We start from the raw sequence: 20,861 nt of genomic DNA, 5'->3' as shown, positions 1-20,861 counted from the left end.
TAACTTAGTCATATCTTCAGGCTCCACTTCTACATTGAAAATCTGTTATCTAATGTAGCCACCTACATCAATTATCTTAGCTTGATCTTCTGGATAATTTGCTGCTGCTTCTACATTAGTCCTTGATGCTTGACCTTGTATTTTTATGCTATGGAAAGGATTTCTTTCCTTAAACTTCATGAACCAAACTTTGCTAGCTTCACACTTTTCTTCTGCAACTTCTTCACCTCTCTCAGCCTTCACAAAAAAATTGGAAGAGATTTAGGGCCTTGTTCTGGATTAGGCTTTGGTTTAAAGGGAATGTTGAGGCTGGTTTGATTTCTATCAAGGCTACTAACAGCAATAAGGCTATTTTGCTTTTTTCTCATTTTTGTGTTCCTTGGATACCACTTCCTCCCCCCCCTCCCCCACCAGCCCCTTACTGGGGATTGAACTCAGGGGCACTCAACCACTGAGCCACATCCCCAGGCCTATTTTGTATTTTATTTAGAGACAGGGTCTCACTGGGTTGCCTAGCGCCTCGCTTCTGACTCTCAATGCTCCTGCCTCAGCCTCCCTAGTCGCAGGGATTACAGGTGTGCGCCACCCCACCCCGCCTCGGGTACCACTTTTTAATTTCCCTCAAAAATGTGTCCTTTGCATTCACAACGTAGCTGTTCTTCTCCAGAGGTCAAACGTTTGGCCAATCTCAGCTTTGGACATGCCTTCCTCACTAAGCCGAGCTTTTGTCTTCCTTTCACTTGGAGGAAGGATTGTGGGGTTATTAACTGCCTTAATTTCAACAGTGTTGTATCTCAGGAAGCGGGGAAGCCCAAGAGGGAGCAAAATGGGAACAGCACCATGGGTGGAACAGCAGAAGACACAACATTAAGTTTGGCTGTTTTATATAGGCATGTTTCATAATACCCCCCAAAACAATTACAATGAGTATCAAAAAGTCATCATAACATATTAAAATAATGAAAAAGCTTGAAACATCGTGAGAATTACCGAAATGTAACAAAGTAGTCACAAATGGCGCCAACAGTATTGTTCTACGTAGCGTTGCCGCAAACCTTCAATTTGTTAAAAAAAAAAAAACACACGAAAACAAAACCAAAAAACCAACAATATCTGCGAAGCAAAATAAAACGAAGTATGCCCGTTATGCAGCTCCAAATCTTCCAAACTGCACATGGTTCACGAAGAAGCACTGAAAAGTCCTCATTACCATGTAAGTGTTGGGTGGTGAAGGCCAAACAGCAGGTGCCATTAATTGAGGTCGTCCGACCTTGAAAGATTGGGGCCCTATTACATTTCTGAGTCAGGGGTCAGACAACCCCTCTCGACCTCAGATAACCAGGCGCTCCCAAAATGGCGTCCATCCAACCCTGGAGCCCGCCCTGCGGAAGAACGTCACGTCACCAGGACCTCGACGCTCTTGCGTAGGGGCGCGGCCCGGGTTAAAGTTCAGAGGTTAACCTCCAGCCCTCAAATCCCTAACGCAAACGTCCGGGTCCAGAGAGGGACCAGAGTACAAACTCCTCCCACGAGTCCGAACCTGGCATACTAGGGCCCAGGCCTGGACCGAAGGAATCGCGTCTCTTCCCTTCGGTACCTCGCTTAGCCCGCCTCGGAAGCGAGCTCAGGCTGAGGCGAGCCGGCCCCGCCCGTGAGCGCGCGAGTGCGCGCACGCGTACTGCTCCGCTCGGGTGGCGCCCGCCAGAGTTGATGTTAGCCATGGAAACCGGGAGCGGCTGCGGAGGCCTCTCTGGGATCTTGTTGTGGGACCGCTGCAGCTTCTCTGCCTCCGCCTTCCGGCCGCAGCCAGCTTCCAGGTGGGAGTGCTTACCCGGGTTTACCAGCAGAAATGCAGACTCCAGGCTGCCTTCGCGCCGCCCCTTCCCTCGAGTGATTCGAGGTACGTTTGATCCCTGACCCACCTGGCGACTTCGCTGCCTTAGTTTCCACTGTGCACGGCCACTTTGTCTTCCAGATTTTATTACACAGGAAACAGGTTTTTGTCCTTTGTCATAAAAGCTTCAAGTACGATTACTGAACCTTTTGACGACATTATTTAACTGTTTGGGACATTTATTGTCTAGTTCTGAGTTTCGTAAATAGCTGCCTGTTAGTTATAACTGCTGTAAAAAATACAAAGTAGGGAACTATTTCTTTTTCCTTTGTAAGGACTTGAAATATAATTCACATCCCATACAATTCACCCACTTAAATTGTACATTCTTTAATATACTTACAGAATTGTGCAACCATTACTACAGTCAATTTTAGAACATTTTCCTCAACCAGGAAAGAAGCCTCGCATCTTTTACCAATCACCTACTTCCATTATCCTTACCCCCATGAGCCCAAGGCAACCACGAATCTATTTTTCTGTCTCTAGATTTGCTTATTCTGAACTTTTCACATAAATGGAATTTTACAGTATGTGGTCTTTTGTGACTGTCTTCTTTCACTTAGCATAATGCTTTCAAAGTTCACCCATGTTGTAGCATGTATGAATACTTCATTCCTGTTTATAATCTAATAATATTTCATTGTGTAGCAGTACCTCATTTTTTTATCCATTCACCTTTTGATGGACAGTTTTGTTTCCATTTTGGGGCTATTAAAAAATTTCTATTATGACTGTTCCCATGTAAATTTTTGTGTAGACATGTGTTTTAATGTTTTCTTGAGTGTAATACCTGGAAGTGGAATAACTCAGTCATTTGGTGATTCTATGTTTAGCCTTTGTAGGAATTGCCAGGCTTTTTCTAAAGGGCTGTACCATTTTACATTCCCACCAGATTTGTTTGAGGGTTTTACTTTCTCCATAACCTCACCAATACTTGTTATTGTCTTTTTTTTTTTTTTTTAATGTTAGCCAGTCAAGGGGATTTGGAATGATATATCGTGATATTTTTGACTTGTATTTCCCTAATGATTAATATTATTGAGTTTCATTTTCTGGATTTATTCATATTTGTGTATCACCTTTGGAGAGATATCTACTTAGATCCTGGTTTTTTGGTTGTTTTTTTGTTTGTTTTTGTTTTTTGTGCTGGGGATCAAACTCAGGGCCTCATGCATGCCATACAGGCATTCTACCACCACTGAACCATGACCCCAGTGGCCCTTTGTCCATTAAAAAAAGGGCGGGGGTTGTTTTTTCACTTTATGAGAGTTCTTTGTAGATACAAATCTCTCACCGTGTATATGATTTGCAAAAAATTTCTGTAGATTGTTTTCACCTTCTTAGTGATGAGAACCTTTTCTTTTAAATATTCTTCTACTTGTCTTATCAAAGTGCTTGGTCCCAAAGCCCTCAGGCTAGCTTAGCTATCATACACTTTTCATTTTGACATTTTTATAGATTACTCTCAGACCCACCTTTCCTTGAAGAACCCATTGTAGCCTCAAAATAAAATTCTCTTTCATTTAGCAATAGCTTGGTATGATTTAAAACTCACTCTGCCACCAACTGATATTGTATCTTGGTTAAGTCACTTGCAATCACTGTTTCTCAATAGTCAAGCCTGGCCCTATTGTACGTTTATGATGTTTTGATGTAAAATTTATCTCTAGTAATTCACGTGGGTGGCCAATTTCACTCACAGGACTTTGAGAGAATCACTTGATTTTGAGAGAATGGCTTGTCAACTCAATTGAATTTATAGTGGGCAAGTTGTGTGAAGTGCAGGAAGATTTTTTGGGATAGGAATAGTACTGTTGCCTGGCCCTATTGTACATTTATGATGTTTTGATGTGGTTTTCAGCTATTTCCTATTTTAGGTTTCCATGCGTAATGGAATTCTGTGAATTCATATCTTGGTGTACAACAGGAAAGGGAAAGCATAGAACCAACTAAAACTTTGTTCCACTTGTGAGGCATTCCTAATACCTGCAATCAACTATTGAATATGTAGTCATCCTTCCTTTACAGTCATAGACCAATTCCTATGGACTAATAGAAAACTCTTAAATTCAAAGACCCTTCAAAGCTGTGAATTTTAACAAACCTCATAATCTACATCCCAAAAGACCTAATAAACTTATTCCTTCTTAAGACTTTGTTTTCAGGTGTTATGGTATATTTTCCTTTCATTAATGGGTGAAAGAGAGTACTTACCACACAATTTGTAAACCAGAGCATGAAATATATTTTTCATGTTTGAGCATCAAATGTTTTTAAAAGACTCTTCAAAAAATCTACTATAAACTGGACATGGTAGCACATACCTATAATCCCAGCTACTTGGGAGGCTGAGGCAGGAGGATCACAATTTGAGGCCAGCCTAGTGAGTCAACTTAGTGAGATCCTGTCTCAAAAATAAAATCAAATTAAATTAAAATTAAAAGGGCTGGGATGCAGCTCAGTGGTAGAGTGTCCCTGGGCTCAATCCCCAGGACTAGAAATTTAAAAAAAAAAAAAAAAAAAATTCATGGCATGGCATTCAGTTAAGATCACATAGATTATTTTCAGAATTATAATGGTAGCTATCTTTCTATCTCTGTATTCTTCAAAATATCCTCAACAGTTAGTACTTGACTATTAAAAAAACAAAAAAACTACATCTGCATACTTTTTAGAACTGCCCTGGTAACAAGTGATTTTTATTCAGAGCAATTGAGAATTAAGTTATTTCAAATGCTTTTTAGTACTGAGGTATGGGTCAGTTCATTTCTTCACACATGAAGTTTTCTGTTTTCAAAATTTTAATAAATGCAGTGATGCTTAGAACAGTAAAACTTCAGTAAATTTCCTTTCAATTTTTGTAAAATAAATTTTAGAAGCATGGATGCCTTCATTCTCTTCATAGAATAATGATAGTTTTTTTTAAGTTAACTTTGCTAAAATCAGACAATTGTTGATGCCATTTTTATCTCTTAAGCTTCTTTTTTACAGTTTTTGTTTTCCATGTCTTGAGCCAGTTTTCACTTGAACATGCTGGAGGTAGAAGCCATATAAGTGTGTCAATTCATCCAGGATTCATCAGTCTATCCAAATTCATCTTCCTGTCTCATGGATCTTCCATAGGAAAATGATATCAAAATATTGACCCCCATCCACATGAGTGTGACCTCACTTACCCTATGACTTGAACAAGACAGTGTTATCAGAATAAAGTATAAGGAGCCTGGCATCACTGCAAGAGATAAGCTCATACAGTGGACAGGGAGGCAGTCTTTTCATTCTCTGTGCTTGAACCTGGGACAGTGAAGGTTATATGTGGTCCTGTGGTTCTGTTATTTTGTGAATCCTTGCAGGGCTGTCCTATGAGTGAAAGGTGTCATTTGTTCTGGGCGGAACCAAAAAACAGTGACTGGAAGATGTAAGATAGATGCTTACAGTTTTAAAAAACTTTCTAATAGTATAATAAAGATGTGGTTTTAAGGTATTAATTCTTAAAGCTGACCCAAAGCCTTTAATGGCACCCTAAAGCTCTTTTCAGTCCCAATATTGGTTTGGTAGAACTAGTGGAAAGACTATTTTAAAATGACTGAAAGAAAGCTAGTTTAAGATGACTTTAATTTTTTCTTTCTAGCCCTACATATGATTAACTGAGGTAATACTTTTCTAGTTGATCTTGTGTCAGACAGCTTTTTTTTTTTTTTTTTTAGAATAAGCAGCTGAGGGCTAGAGTTGTGGCTCAGTGGTAGAGCGCTCGCCTAGCACGTGTGAGGCACTGGGTTGGATCCTCAGCACCACGTAAAAATGAAATAAAGATATTGGTGTCCACCTACAACTAACTAACAAATAAACAAATAAATAAATAAAATAGAATAAGCAGCTGAGTAAGTTAAATTGAAGAGAACCCATGTTACTTAAAAATTAGATTGTTCTGGCCCTTAATGAAAATAACCTACACTAAAGAATGTATGGGTCCTATTGTTATTCCATGCTTTCCAGTTCTGATAGATTCTGGAAACTGACAACAGAACAACTAAAAAAGGAAGCACAGCTAATAAAAATAAGCATCCACTCTGGTACTTAAAGCCTTTTAATTTCCAGTTTATTGTTCTTCCTACTACGTATTGAGCTGCCAATGACCATATGGAGTTTTATTGAAATACTACTTACTTCAACAGGATTTAACTTTTTATATTAGTTGGATAGCGCTAACTTTACCATAATTGTTAAGTGATATGGTTAACAGGTTTTCTATTTTAAACTTCTATTTCCATTTCAATTCAAGGGAATTGTGGAAAATCTTTATTTTACTCAGTGAAGGCTGGAAAACTGTGACCTTCAGGCTAAATCTGGCCCATACCTTATCTGGATAAATATGGTAAAGCTTTATTGCAACAATCACTCTTATCCATTTATATATAGTGTTGTATACAGCTACTTTTTTTGCTAGTGCAACAAAATAGAGTCATTGTAACAGAGATCTAATGGTCCTCAAAGCTTAAAATATTTACCATCTGACCATTGAGAGAAAAAAATTGAACTACTCTTATAATAAAAGAAAAAATTAAAAACAACAAAAACTCACAATGAAGTGACCAAATTACTGGCAGACTTTTTTAACTTTTCTTTGACCTCAGAATCTTAAAAATATGAGTTCAGATCTAATTCTACATATTAATTTCTTAATAAATTAATATAGAATATTGTTTTAAAAAGTTAAAAAATAACTTATCATATTTATTTTGTTTTTTAACAATTCAACAACTTTGTGCCAAGGATCAGGTAATAATAAGAAGCCTGAGAACTGAAGGTATAAATCCTGCTCTTAAAGGAATAAAGAATGTGAAGTAGAAATATGGGGTGATTCCCACTGTAGGTTTTGAGTATGGCACTTTCAAATAGTGGTATTTTTTTCTTTTTTTAGAGACTTCTGGTTACAGAAAAGGATGTGATTTTCAGAATAATCCTGCGTGAGAAGGATGAGTCCAGATGTGCCTCTGCTGAATGATTACAAACAGGACTTCTTTCTGAAGCGCTTTCCACAGACTGTTCTAGGAGGCCCTCGACTCAGATTAGGCTTTTATGCCCCTCCTTACGTATATGTTAATCAAATTATCCTTTTTCTGATGCCATGGGTTTTGGGTGGAATAGGAACACTTTTGTACCAGCTGGGCATCCTGAAAGACTATTATACGGCATCACTTTCAGGTGGACTAATGCTTTTCACTGCATTTGTCATCCAGTTCACAAGTTTATATGCCCAAAACAAATCAGCAACAGTACAAAGAATGCTAACTACAGATATCTTAGCAGAGGAAGATGAGCATGAATTTACAAGCTGTGCTGGTGCTGAGACTGTCAAATTTCTAATTCCTGGAAAGAAATATATAGCCAATATAGTTTTTCATTCTGTTCTTGCTGGGCTAGTATGTGCTCTTGGAACATGGTATCTGCTTCCAAATAGAATAACCTTGCTGTATGGCAGTATAGGAGGCACTGCTCCTCTATTTGTCTTTGGATGGATAACACTCTGTATAGGAGAATACTCATTAATTGTGAACACAGCTACAGAGACTGCAACTTTCCAACCTCAGGATACTTATGAAATCACTCCTCTTATGAGACCCATTTATATTTTTTTCTTTGTTTCTGTGGATCTTGCACACAGGTAAAAAACCTACCAAATATTTTATAACTTGCTTTGTTTTTATGTATACCTGATAAGAGAGCTTTTGCTAGTATTTAAAAAAATGAATCTGGATTAAAAATCATGCCCAAATCATTGGGTGATGGGTTGTTTTTATGATTAATCTTAGAAGTAATCAATGTAAAACATTTATGCTAAAAAGTAATAATTAAATCATACTGAAAGGGGAAAATTCCTTTTTCAAGAAAAGTAAACTATTTTTCAATCCTGTATTTCATTTTAAAGAAAGACCATTGAGAATCTATAAGATAACTGGGCCAAAACCTATGAAAACAATGAAACTTTCTTGAGGAGAATGAGGAAAGAATAATTTAAAAGTTATATGTGTAAATATTATTCAGGTTGAGTGAATTCAAGATGACTAGAAATTTTGTTATATAGGAGGAATATTGATTTATAAATTAGTTTGTTATAGAAGAAAAATAAAAACATTTAAAATATAATTATTTACAAAATGGTTTGATAATAACTTTTGCTTGCTTTCCTTTGCTAACCCTGACTTCTTTCTGTTTCTGTAGATTACAGATTTCTCTTTTCCAAGTTAGGTGTACAGGCATATTATGGACTTAATGTTTGTATTCACTTAGAATTCACAAATTGAATCCCAAACCCCAGTATGATATTATTTGGTGATACAGCCTTTAGGAGATAATTAGGTCATGAAAGTGAGGTCCTGGCCTGATGAATGGGCTTAGTACTCTTTTAAGAGACATAGAAGAGTTTTTTATCTCTTTGTGTGAGAACAGCAAGAAAGGGGGCTGACTATAAGCCAGGAAGAAAGCTCTCACCAGAATGCTACATAAAACTCTAATCATGGACTTCCAGCATCCAGAACTGTGAGAAAATAAGTTTCTTATGTTTAAACTACTCAAGTCTGGCATTTCATTGTGGTAGCCCACCCTAAGATTTGGGTACTAAGAAGTGGCATGCTACTATAATAAATACCTGAAAAATGTAGAAGTGGCTTTGTAATTGGGTAATGGGTAGAGGCTATAAGAGTTTGGCATGCATGCTAGAAATAGACATGTTAGAGGTAACTCTGATAAGATTTCATATGGAAATAAGTAATATGTTACTTAAACTGGAAAAAAAAAACAGTAATCCTTGTTTTTAAGTGTCATAGAACTTGATTGCACAGTGTTGTAGCATTTGCGAGTGATGAAATGGGATATTTAGGTAAGGAGATTTCCAAGCAAAGTATTGAAGGAGCAGCTTGATTGCCTCTGACTGCTTATAGTAAAATGCAAAAGGAAACAGAAGAATTGAAGAGGGAATTGTTAAGCAAAACAAGGAAACAGAACCTGAAAATTTGGGAAAATTCTTAACCTATTCATATATGGAAAACATGAGAAAGCATATTCTGTGGTTAGATTATTCCTTAATAAAGAGTTTTTGAGCTTGAGTTGTAGCTCAGTGGTAGAGCACCCACCTGGCACGTGTAAGGCACTGGTTTCAATCCTCAGCACCACACAAATACATAAATACGTGCATAAATAAATATATTTTTTTAAAGATTTTTATGGGGGCTGGGGCTATAGCTTAGTGGCAGAGCACTTGCCTACTATATGTAAGGCACTGGGTTTGAACCTTAGCATCATAAATAAAATAAAGACATTCTGTCCATGTAAAACTACAAAAAAAAAATTTTTTTTTTTTTTAAGAAGAGAGTTTATGGGATTACGTGAGTAGAAACGCTGCCAGTTTGAACTAAAGGAAATTGAGAAAGAATGAAATGAAGGAAGCCTGTTAAACTTCTTGGATCTTACAAGACAGTGATAGAACTATTCAACTGCAGTCTGGGAGCAGTGACACATGCCTGTAATTCCCAGAAGCAGAAGCAGAAAAATCACAAGTTTTAAGACCAGCTTCAGCAATTTGATGAAGTCCTCAGCAATGTGGTGAGAACCTGTCTAAAAATCAAAAAATATAAAGGGCTGGAGATTTAGCTCAGTGGTAAAGCACCTGAGTTTGATCCCCAGTACCAAAAGAAAAAAAATGTGCATTATTCTATAAGAAAAGGGAAAATTATACCCAAAGTGATCATTAAGGCCATACCTCAGTTCAACAGGCCAGACGACCTCTGCCTAAAACCTTGGAGGGCAGGATCACCCTTCAGAATCAGAGGAGAAGGACCCCTGTGTAGAGCTGTGGGAGTGACACTTCAACTCCAAGGGCCTAGAGGACAGAGTATGGAACTAAAGAAAATCATTCTCAAGCCTTAAGGTCTAATGGAATTTCCTTTGTTAGGTTTTGAACTTTCTTGGAATCTATCACACTTTCCTTTTTTCTCATTTCTCCCTTTTGGAGTATAAGGAATGTTTTTCCTATTTCTGTTTTACCACTGTATTTTGGAAGTACAGTACTTGTGTAGATTTACAGGTGATTTAGATGATGTTTAGATGAGACTTTAGAGTTAATGCTGGGATAAGTTAAGAATTTGGGGGCCATTAGAACAGTATGAATGTATTTTGCATGTGAGAAGGTTATGAATTTGGGAGTGAGTACAAGGGATAGGGATAGAAAGATTTGGACCAAATTGTCTTCTCAAAATTCTTATGGTGAAGCTATCACCTTCAATGTGATGTTAATTGGAGATGGGGCCTTTGGGAATTAATTAGATCATGAAGGTGGAGTCCTAGTCTCATGGTATTAATTCCCTTTATAAGGAAAAACTCAAGAGAACTTGATCTCTCAGACACCAGGAAAAGCACCCTCACCAGAATCTGACCCTGCTAACACTTGATCTTAGACTTCCAGCCTCCAAAACTGAGAAAATTTATTTTCGTGATGTTTAAACCACCCCCTCTATGGTACTTGTTAATGCGACCTAAGCTAAGACAAGACTTAAAAATATTTCTTTTTTATACTAAAACTGACCTTCTGTAGAGTCCATTTGCTATTCCATAATTCTGAATCTCTTCTAATTGTGCTGTGTTTATGGATCACAGGACAATAGTAATTCTTCATCTAACCAAATATATAAGAGAAGAGTTAACCAATAGGAAATTTATCTAAATTGACTTCTTAATATCATTTACTTACTATGAGATAATTACAATTAAATGCTTAATTTTGAAGAATTAGTAGTATTGTGTTGTGTGTATATGTGTGTGTATTTTTGTTTTTTGGTTTTGGTACTGAGGATTTAACCCAGGGGTACTTTACCACTAAGCTATGTCCTCATCCTTTTTATTTTTTATTTTAAGAGGATCTTGTTAAGTTATTGAGGGTCACCTCAAACTTGTGATCCTCCTGCCTTAGCCTCCAGAATCACTGGGACTACAGACATTTGCCACTATACCCAGTTTAGCAAAAATATTGAGTATGTATATACATAGGATCTTCTGTGCAAGGGTACAGGATTTTTAAGTTTATAAGATTATGATGATGATCTTCAGAGTACAGATTATTGAGTTACTATCTCACTAGGCCATTTCTGAAATCATTAATTACATACGTGTTATAGTATATCTAATTTTCTGTAAGAAATTACAGGCTGAATTTTTAATTTGGTTACCTTGACTTTCTGTGCTAATTTCTAAATCAAAGTGCATAAAAGGTTTTTATATACTGTTTTAATGTTTAAAGTTAGATAATTGAAAGGGGTTTTTGTTTTGTGGGGGGGGGGGGTTATTGTTTTTTTACTATGACTTAAAGAAAAACAAAAACCTAGGGGAATCTCCATTACTATTTTTAAAGAAGGAAGTGGCTTATGCAAGGAAATTAACTCTCATTTCATTTTTAGAAAAATTTAACTTGTGATAACAAAATAATAAAAAATTGATGATCTTTATACAGTAGGTATAATGATAAAACTGGGGCATGAAATGCATGCACTCTTAAAATCTGGACAATTGTCGGAAATCTAATTATGTCTTAGTTCTGTTTTAGAAGATGTGAAAGAAAGCTGAAGAGTTGCACTTCTATAGTGTAATTTTTTTCTTTTCCCATTCTTTACCTAATGCAGTTGTGTGATAATAATTTTAAATTACTGTGCATTTTTGTTTTATCAAATACAAACATTTAGGGCTGGAGTTGTGGCTCAGTGGTGGAGCGCTTATCTAGCATGCGTGGGGCTCTGGATTCAATCCTCAGCACCACATAAAAATAAGATAAGGATATCATGTCCACCTAAAACTAAAAAATGGATATTTTTTTAAAACCAAACATTTAATTTATAGTGCTTTAGCTCAGACTCTCAGGAATTATTTGAAAGAATGACACACAGTTTGCATCCTCCTTGCCACTATTACAGAACACTTTTTGCATGGCATGTGGATCCTAGTGAATATTCAGAATTCAAAGTATTTTCATAGTTGTTAAGTTCAAAATAACAATTTTTTCTTAAGAGCTGAGTTTTTTTTTACTCCAGAAAATTAATGTTAGTTAACATCATCAGAAACATTAGATTCAAACATTTTTTTCTTGTAAAAGAATTAACTATGATTACCATTTTGAAGCTGAGTCTTACATAAAATAATATTTGGTTACTTCAATTATGTATCCTTATTCATAATATTCTTGTATACAAGTACTGTGTCATTGCACATTATTTAAGAATAAAAGATTTAAAGGTAGAACTTAATTTTGGTAAATATATTTCCTGAGTGTACATTATTTATATATAAATATCCTATCCTTGAGTGTGTTTGCAAGAATATTATTATCTTGGGAAAAATGTGCTGTACAGATCTGCATTTTTTCTTGACTTTCTTGTGGCTTATGTGTGGTTTGTTTTTTGTTGGTTGATTGTTCTCAGAATGAAATGAATTTTATTTTAAAATTATACTACAGGAAGTATTGTCACATTGTTAACATAGTGTTCATTCATTCTCTGCTTATAATAATTTGAAGGACATACATTGTGAGACAGTATATTAGATGGTGTAGGTCCTGGTATCTCTGTGAGCAAATATGTTATACCGTTATTACGTCCATAGTTGCTCTACATTTGTTTCTTGGCTGTTAACATATACTTAAATAGTTACCTTTTGTATATGTTTTCTCTCTCCTTAACTAGCAGCTGAGATATTCAAGCACAATTATAAGTTTTGAACTATAGTTTTCTGTTTCTAAAGTCTTTAGTATTCCATAAATACCCTGACTTTATTAGTATCCAGACACAGTGTTTAGTTAGCCTTATACCAGAAAATTAGCAATATATTGATATTGTTTATTTTTCTATGCTTTAAATTTTTATTAAATTATTTGAAACAATTTAGTAATATTTTATTTTCACTGGAAGTGCTATACCAAGTATCACTTTCTACGCTTAAGGTAGAGGCAGCCCATACTTTGTGACAAGATTATGTTGTATGATTTTATGTTCTCAAAGCCATTTTTTGCTTATATAAAATAGAACAGTATCAAAAATGCTAGTTACATTCCCCAGTTAACTCATAGAGATATAGTTGTGACCATGTTGCTGACTGTTGATATTAACTATACTGCAAGCTAGTAATATATGAATGTTAGTAAGGCTTTCACTTTCCCAAGGTTACCTGCAATTTTATATTATAAAATATTAAACTCTGAAGAAATACTGATAAAATTTCAGCCAGAGTACGTTTAGAGTTAGGAGAGGAAATTGTTTCTTCTGGCCTCAGTTTTAACAAATCCCTACATCAATTTTATTACTATTCAGTGATGACTTTTAATTTCTTCTTCCTTCCTTTGCTCATTTGAATCCACATGTGGATTTCATCATATTTTTTAGCACTTCCTACATATGGTTTGTAACCGAAGGTTAATAGATTTTTGTCTTCCTACCAAGTGTTAGCAAAGTCCATTTCTCTAACCTGCTGGAACACCTGCAATATCATATTATATTCCCAGCACATACACAATTGAGTAAGGGTACTTGCTGGTTTAGAGAAGGAGCAGTGTGTTACAGTATTATGGGTCATTTGTTAATTTGGGACTGGGACCTTTCTCTAAGTGTTCTTTATGTGCGCGAGGGTGTGTGGTATTATGTTTCTAGAAAGATCCTCTGCTATATCTTATTTTGTATGATTTAAATGTTTTCTTTTTCTTGTAGATTTGTGGTAAATATGCCAGTTCTAGAACAAGTGAATCAGATTTTACATGTCTTGTTTATATTTTTACCCTTTCTGTGGGCACTTGGGACTCTGCCCCCACCCGATGCACTTTTCTTATGGGCAATGGAGCAGATTTTAGAGTTTGGCCTTGGAGGTTCATGCATGTCAACTCACCTACGGTAATTTTTTTTTGTATTGATGTTAAATGTAACTTCATTAAGAGCATTTTTCTTTTCAAGTAAATCTGTTCTCGTTTTTCCCTCTGCAGGTTATTAGTAATGTTCATCATTTCTGCTGGAACGGCTATAATATCATATTATATTCCCAGCACTATTGGTGTTCTTCTTTTCATGACTGGATTTGGGTTATTACTGAGTCTTAACCTAAGTGACATGAGTTTTGTTTTCAAACACAGTATGATGAAACACAGAGTAGGAAACAAATCTGAAGCTTTACCCAGTGGTTCAGAAAAACTGTTTATGTGGAAGGAATGTGTTTTGTACATCATTGTACTAGTCTTGGCTCTCCTGGAAACTAGTTTGCTACATCAATTTGCTGGTTTCTCACAAATTTCCAAAAGCAGTTCCCAGGATATTGTTGGCTATATCTTGATGATGTTACTTATAATAGTGTGGATACTTAAAGAAATTCAAAGCATCTATATCTTTGGAATTTTCCGAAATCCTTTTTATCCAAAGGATGTGCAGACTGTGACTGTATTCTTAGAGAAACAAACAAAGCTCCTGAAGATTGGTGTTGTCAGACGGATATTGCTAACTCTAGGTAAGAGAATTTATCTACTAACCTTGTGTTACAAACTATCTGTAGGAATTGTTCAAAAATATAATGGAATACCCATATTTGTGTATTACACTGTATGTGTTCTTTATGTTTTGTTTTTCGTTTGTTAGGGTTTTTAATTAATTGCTTGAATGTACTTATAAAAATTCATATTTGCCAAAACAAAATTTGCCTTAATTATAAACTTCTCTTTTTCTTTGTTTTGTTTAAGTGTCACCTTTTGCTATGATAGCATTTCTTTCACTGGATAGTTCCTTACAAGAGCTCCACTCTTTCTCTGTCTCCATTGGATTCACAAGAGCTTTTAGAATGGTAATCCTAATATGCACTAAGTATTTTCCTTTTGCTAAACTCATGATTTTAGTTTAACAGTTTGCTTAAATTATCAGATTCTACCCAATAAAAGTAGATAATCTGTATACTACAGGTATGGCAGAATACAGAAAATGCTTTATTGGAGACAGCCATCGTGTCAGCAGTGCACTTGCTGATCTCTAGTTCAGATTTATGGTGGAATAGAAGCCTGAATACAGGAATCAGACTTTTATTGGTAAGTATATTTTTAACAGTTTTATTGAGATATATTTCACATATCATAAAATGTATCCATTTAAAGTTTACTGTTCAGTAGCATATATATATTTTTTTTATTTTTAGTTGTTGATGGACCTTTATTTTATTTATTTATGTGGTACTGAGAATTAAACCCAGAGCCTCACACATGCTAGGCAGTCACTTTACCACTGAGCTACAACCCTAGCCTATATATTCAATTTTATAGTCATTATCACAATCTAAATTTTAGAACATTTCAACATCTCAAAAAGAAACTTCATATACATTAATGATCATCATTCTCCATTACCATTCTCCATCCCACCACCTACACCCATTCCAGCCCCAGTGACCACTTACCTACCTTTTTTTTTTTTTTTTTTTCTTTTTTTCTTATGGTGCTAGAGAACAAACCCAGGGCATTTTACATGGTAGTTAAGTGCTCTACCACTGCAGTACATTTCCAGTTCTACTTATCTCTTTTTGTCTCTGTAGATTTGGCCCTTTGGGAATATTTCACCTGAATGAAATTATGGAATATGTAGTCATTTGCATCTGTTTCCTTTCATTTATATATTCTCAAGGTACATTGATGTTATAGCATATATCACTATATAATTCTTTTTTATTGCCAATTAATACTACATTATATAGAAAGACTATGTTGGTTTGATTCATTGATAGGGTGATGGATATTTAGGTTTCCACTCTTGACTATTGATATTGCTACAAACATTTCTGTACATGTTTTAGTATGGACATATATTTTTATTTACTTGGTTATGTATATCTGAGACTAGAATTTCTGATGATATAGTAATTCCAAATTTAACACTTCAAGGTATACAAAATGATTTCCAAAGTGGTTATACCATGTTACATTCCCTTTAGCAATGTATGAGGATTCTAGTTTCTCTATAGCCTTACTAGCACTTGTTATTATCTAACTTTTTCCATTATAGCCATACACATATGTGCAAACTACCATCTTGTAATTTTGATTTGCATTTGTCTGATCACTAAAAGTGCATCTTTTCAGGTATTCACTGGCCATTTGTACATGTTTTTTGGAGAAATGTCTAAATCCTTTATCAATTTTTATTTGGATTATCTTTTTATTGTTGAATTATAAGAGTTTTTCATATATTCTAGATACAAGTCCCTTGAGAGATATATAATATGCAAAAATTTTCTCCTGTAGCTTTTGTTATTTTCTTGATAATTTCCTTTGAAGCACACGTTTTTAATTTTAAAGGAAGTTTATTTATTTTTTCTTAAAGTTTTTTTTTTTTAATTTTTTATTGTTGGCTGTTCAAAACATTACGTAGTTCTTGATATATCATATTTCACAGTTTGATTCAAGTGGGTTATGAGCTCCCATTTTTACCCCATATACAGATTGCAGAATCACATCAGTTACACATCCATTGATTTACATATTGCCATACTAGTGTCTGTTGTATTCTGCTGCCTTTCCTATCCTCTACTATCCCCCCTCCCCTCCCCTCCCCTCCCCTCCTCTCTCTCTGCCCCCTCTACTGACATTCGTTTGTCCCCCTTATATTATTTTTCCCCTTCCCCTCACTTCCTCTTGTATGTACTTTTGTATAACCCTGAGGGTCTCCTTCCATTTCCATGCACTTTCCCTTCTCTCTCCCTTTCCCTCCCACCTCTCATCCCTGTTTAATGTTAATCTTCTTCTCATGCTCTTCGACCCTACTCTGTTCTTAGTTACTCTCCTTATATCAAAGAAGACATTTGGCATTTGTTTTTTAGGGATTGGCTAGCTTCACTTAGCATAATCTGCTCTAATGCCATCCATTTCCCTGTAAATTCTATGATTTTGTCATTTTTTAATGCAGAGTAATACTCCATTGTGTATAAATGCCACATTTTTTTTATCCATTCATCCATTGAAGGGCATCTAGGTTGGTTCCACAGTCTAGCTATTGTGAATTGTGCTGCTATGAACATCGATGTAGCAGTGTCCCTGTAGCATGCTCTTTTTAGGTCTTTAGGGAATAGACCGAGAAGGGGAATAGCTGGGTCAAATGGAGGCTCCATTCCCAGCTTTCCAAGAAATCTCCATACTGCTTTCCAAATTGGCTGCACCAATTTGCAGTCCCACCAGCAATGTACAAGTGTACCCTTAAAGTTTTTAATTTTAATGAAGTTTATTTTTCCCATGTACTCCAAGGTTATAAAGATTTACTGTTTTCATATGATGTGAAGTAGGACTCCATATTTATTCTTTGGCATATGGATGTACATTTGTGCTAGCACCATTTATTGAAAAGACTGTTCTGCCACACCAACTTTTCTTGGCATTATTGTCAAAAGTCAAATTAGGATGTATTTCTAGAATATTCTGAGTTCCTGTCCATTCATCTAGATGTCTAGCCTTATGCCAGTACCACACTGTCTTTGTTATAGTAGCTTTGGTAGTACATTAGGTTTTTAAATTGGGAAGTAGGAGTCTACCAATTTTGTCTTTCTTTTTCAGGATTATCTTTATTATTCTGAGACTGTTACATTGCCATATAAATATCAATTTCATTTTGTCAGTTTATGCAAAAAAAACTTTTGGAACTTTGATAAGAAATGCCTTAAATCTCCAGATGAATTTGAGGAGTACTCCCATCTTAGAAATATTAATTATTCAACCTGTGAACATGAGATATTCATGTTCTATGAGATGAAGATACATTTATTTAGAACTTAAATTTATTTTAATAATGTTTTATGGTTTTCAGTATACGTATGGTAATACTTCTTTTATTCAGTTTATTCCTAAATGTTTTATTCTTTTTGATGATATTAGAAATGGAATTGTCTTAATTTCATTTTTTACTTATTTGCTGTTAGACTATAGAATACAAAATTGATTTTTTTATGTTAATCTTCTATCCTAAAATTTTACTTAACTCCTTTATTCTAATAAAATTTTAGTGAATTCTTAGAATGTTCCACATATAAGATGAGGTCATCTGCAAATAAAGATAGTGTTACTTCTTTCTTTCTGACCTGGATGCCTTTTATTTCTTCATACTTGCAATAACTAGGACTCCAGTTTAAAGAGTGAGAGTGGACATTTCATTTCTTTCTCCATTAAATATGATATCATCATTTACCATTAAACATGATAACTAAAGACTTTTACAGTTGTTCTTTATCTGGTTGAGGAAGTTCCTTTCAATTGCTAAGTATTTTTTTGTCATGAAGGATATATTAGATTTTATCAGATGTTTTCTCTGTGTCTCATGTGGTTTGGTCATTTAATATATAAACATGGTATAGTATATTGATTGATTTTTTGCCGCAGTCTGGCTGGGCAAAATCAGGAGTCACTTGTCAAAAGAAACTAACTTTATTTTTAGAACCACACAAGCCTCTCTCTCCCACACAAGCCTCTCTCCACCTCCCCCAATCCTCCTGCTCTTGAGGCGGATTGGCTGAGTCACATGGGCGGAGCCAAAAAAGTCCCCCAGTGAGCAGCTCCGTGGTCTGAAAGGGCAGGGAAACAGCCCAATGAGCATCACCCAAGAGGAGCCAATCAGCTAGAAGTTGCTGGGGCGCTGTGAGCCAATCATCAGCTGGCGATCTGAAAGTTTGCTGGGGCCCGCTTCGGCTGTGGCTCTCAACAATTTTTGGTTGTTAAACCAGTCTTAAATTCCTGAGATAAATGCTTCTTGGTCATGCTGTATAATCCATTTCATATGTTGGAGAACTCAACTTGCTAGTATTTTGTCTGTCATTTCTGTTGTACGACATAGGTCTGTGTGATCTCTTTCCTTGTAATGATGTTGTCTAGTTTAGATATCAATTAAATAAGTTAGGAAGATTCCATACTCTTCTATGGAATACTTTCTGGAAAAGTTGATGAAGTATTGATACTGATTATTCTTATATATTTTGTAGTATTCTTTATATATCTTAAATATATTGTAGTATGTAATATTTTATACTATTGAAGCCCTGTGAGCCTCAGCTTTTCTTCATGGATGGTTTTTTTTTTTTTTTTTTTAAGAGAGGGAGAGAATTTTTTAATATTTATTTTTTAGTTTTCTGTGGACACATCTTTATTTTTATTTATTTATTTTTTTAATGTGGTGCTGAGGATCGAACCCAGCTCCCCGTGCATGCCAGGCAAGTGTGCTACCTCTTGAGCCATATCCCCAACTTGGATGGTTTTTAAATCACTAATTTAATCCTTTTTTTTTTTTTTAAACTTGTTTTCAATCTATTCCAATTTTTTAAAATTTCTTATTGAGACAATTTCATCTTAGTTATCTAATATGTTGGCATATAGTTGTTCAGCTGTATAATATGGATAGTATCATGTCAATTTTCTTTTTTTTTTTTTTTTTGGTTATTGGAGATTGAACTCAGGGATACTTTACCACTGGGCTACACTCCCAACCCTTTTTATTTTTTATTTTTGAGACAGGGTCTCACTAAGTTGCTTAGGATCTCGCTAATTTGCTGAAGCTGGACTCATACTTGAAATCCTCCAGCCTCAGCATCCCAAGTTTTGGGGATTAAAGGTGTTCACCACTGCACCTGGCTTTTTTTTTAAAGAAAGCTCAAACTTAAAAATGTAACCTCATTTGTTCATTTTTATTTTATAAAAAATTATAACAAAGAGGGGCTGGGGTTGTGGCTCAGCCCTAGAGTGCTCACCTAACACGTCGAGGCCCTAGGTTCAATCCTCAGCACCATATAAAAATAAATTAATTAATTAAAGATATCATATCCAACTACAACTAAAAAAATAAATATTTTTTTTTAAAAAAAAATTTTAACAAAGAATCACATATAAGGACTACTTCCTCAAAAATACTGGGACAATAATAAAATTATTATGTTGTTTTCCTTATGTGATTCTAAAAATTCATGAAAAGTCTTTAAGAATAAATAAAAATCTTTTTTATGTCTCTATAGGTTGGTGTCATGCGTGATCGTCTGATTCAGTTCATCTCTAAATTGCAGTTCGCTGCAACTGTACTTGTGACATCATGGACAGAAAAGAAGCAACGTCGAAAAACAACTACTATTTTATGTATACTCAATATTATCTTCTCTCCATTCGTGATGGTCATCATATTTATTTCTACACTACTCTCTTCTCCCTTGCTCCCCCTCTTTACCCTGCCTGTGTTCTTGGTGGGGTTCCCTCGACCTATTCAGGTTTGGCCAGGAGCAGTAGGCACCACAGCCTGTGTTTGTGCAGATACAGTGTACTACTACCAAATGGTCCCCAGCTTGACTGCCGCATTGCAGACTGCAATTTCATCTGGAAGTTTAGGTAGGTAAATGGGTTGTGCTTAAGAAAACCTCAGTAATTTATTTAAAGTCCAAAACAAAAAGAAGAAGAAAAAGCCCAGGCAGAGAGACTAAATATGAAATAAGAACTATATATCTTGCTCCTTATTTGAAGGCATATAAGGTTATAAGACAAAATTTCTTAGGTAAATTTTCACTAAGGTAATTTTAGAGTTTTTACAAAAACCTTTTCTTAAATAAATTCAGATTACAGGCTCATTATTGTAATGTGGAAACACATTTCCCCTCAGTATTTACATGAATTTATAATGAGTATATGTCAAATAAATACTCTAGCTTAGATCCATTAAGAGTGAATACTAGCTGGTTGTTTAGCCCCTCTCTGCCTAGTATGTTCTGATATCAATACTCTTGAAAACAAAAGTTTCTTGTTGCATAGTTAGGCACAACAAGAAACTCTTATCAGATAGAATGGTTCCCAGATGCCAGCCAAGGCCCAAGCTGTAAGCAGACCTTCAAAGAATAGCAGTCAGTCCTGTACAATATGTTGTACAAGTACTTGCACAAAGATTATTTCCATGGC

General features: G+C 35.4%; 1 protein-coding gene across 3 annotated transcripts in view; it reads left to right on the top strand.

The window, feature by feature from the left end:
• The first annotated feature begins 1,477 nt into the window (after positions 1 to 1,477).
• Pcnx4 (pecanex 4) overlaps positions 1,478 to 20,861 on the top strand; it is a 33,005-nt gene continuing 13,621 nt past the window's right edge. The window contains exons 1-7 of one of the 3 annotated variants that reach the window (XM_046461116.2): positions 1,478 to 1,900; positions 6,819 to 7,562; positions 13,639 to 13,818; positions 13,908 to 14,422; positions 14,652 to 14,752; positions 14,868 to 14,990; positions 19,937 to 20,300. In XM_046461116.2, the coding sequence (XP_046317072.1) occupies positions 6,874 to 7,562; positions 13,639 to 13,818; positions 13,908 to 14,422; positions 14,652 to 14,752; positions 14,868 to 14,990; positions 19,937 to 20,300 (1,972 nt within the window). In that variant the 5' untranslated portion in view covers positions 1,478 to 1,900; positions 6,819 to 6,873. The remainder of the gene's footprint in view (positions 1,901 to 6,818; positions 7,563 to 13,638; positions 13,819 to 13,907; positions 14,423 to 14,651; positions 14,753 to 14,867; positions 14,991 to 19,936; positions 20,301 to 20,861) is intronic. The other 2 variants (XM_058584616.1, XM_046461117.2) reach the window with 2 other exon arrangements.

This window comes from Marmota monax, unplaced genomic scaffold (genome assembly GCF_021218885.2).
Source record: "Marmota monax isolate L192 unplaced genomic scaffold, Marmota_monax_Labrador192_F-V1.1 WCK01_AAM20220418_F8-fsc00001, whole genome shotgun sequence".
Taxonomy (NCBI): Eukaryota; Metazoa; Chordata; class Mammalia; order Rodentia; family Sciuridae; genus Marmota; species Marmota monax.
The sequence above is the reverse complement of the archived record's forward strand: the minus strand, read 5'-3'. Positions and strand labels throughout refer to the sequence as shown.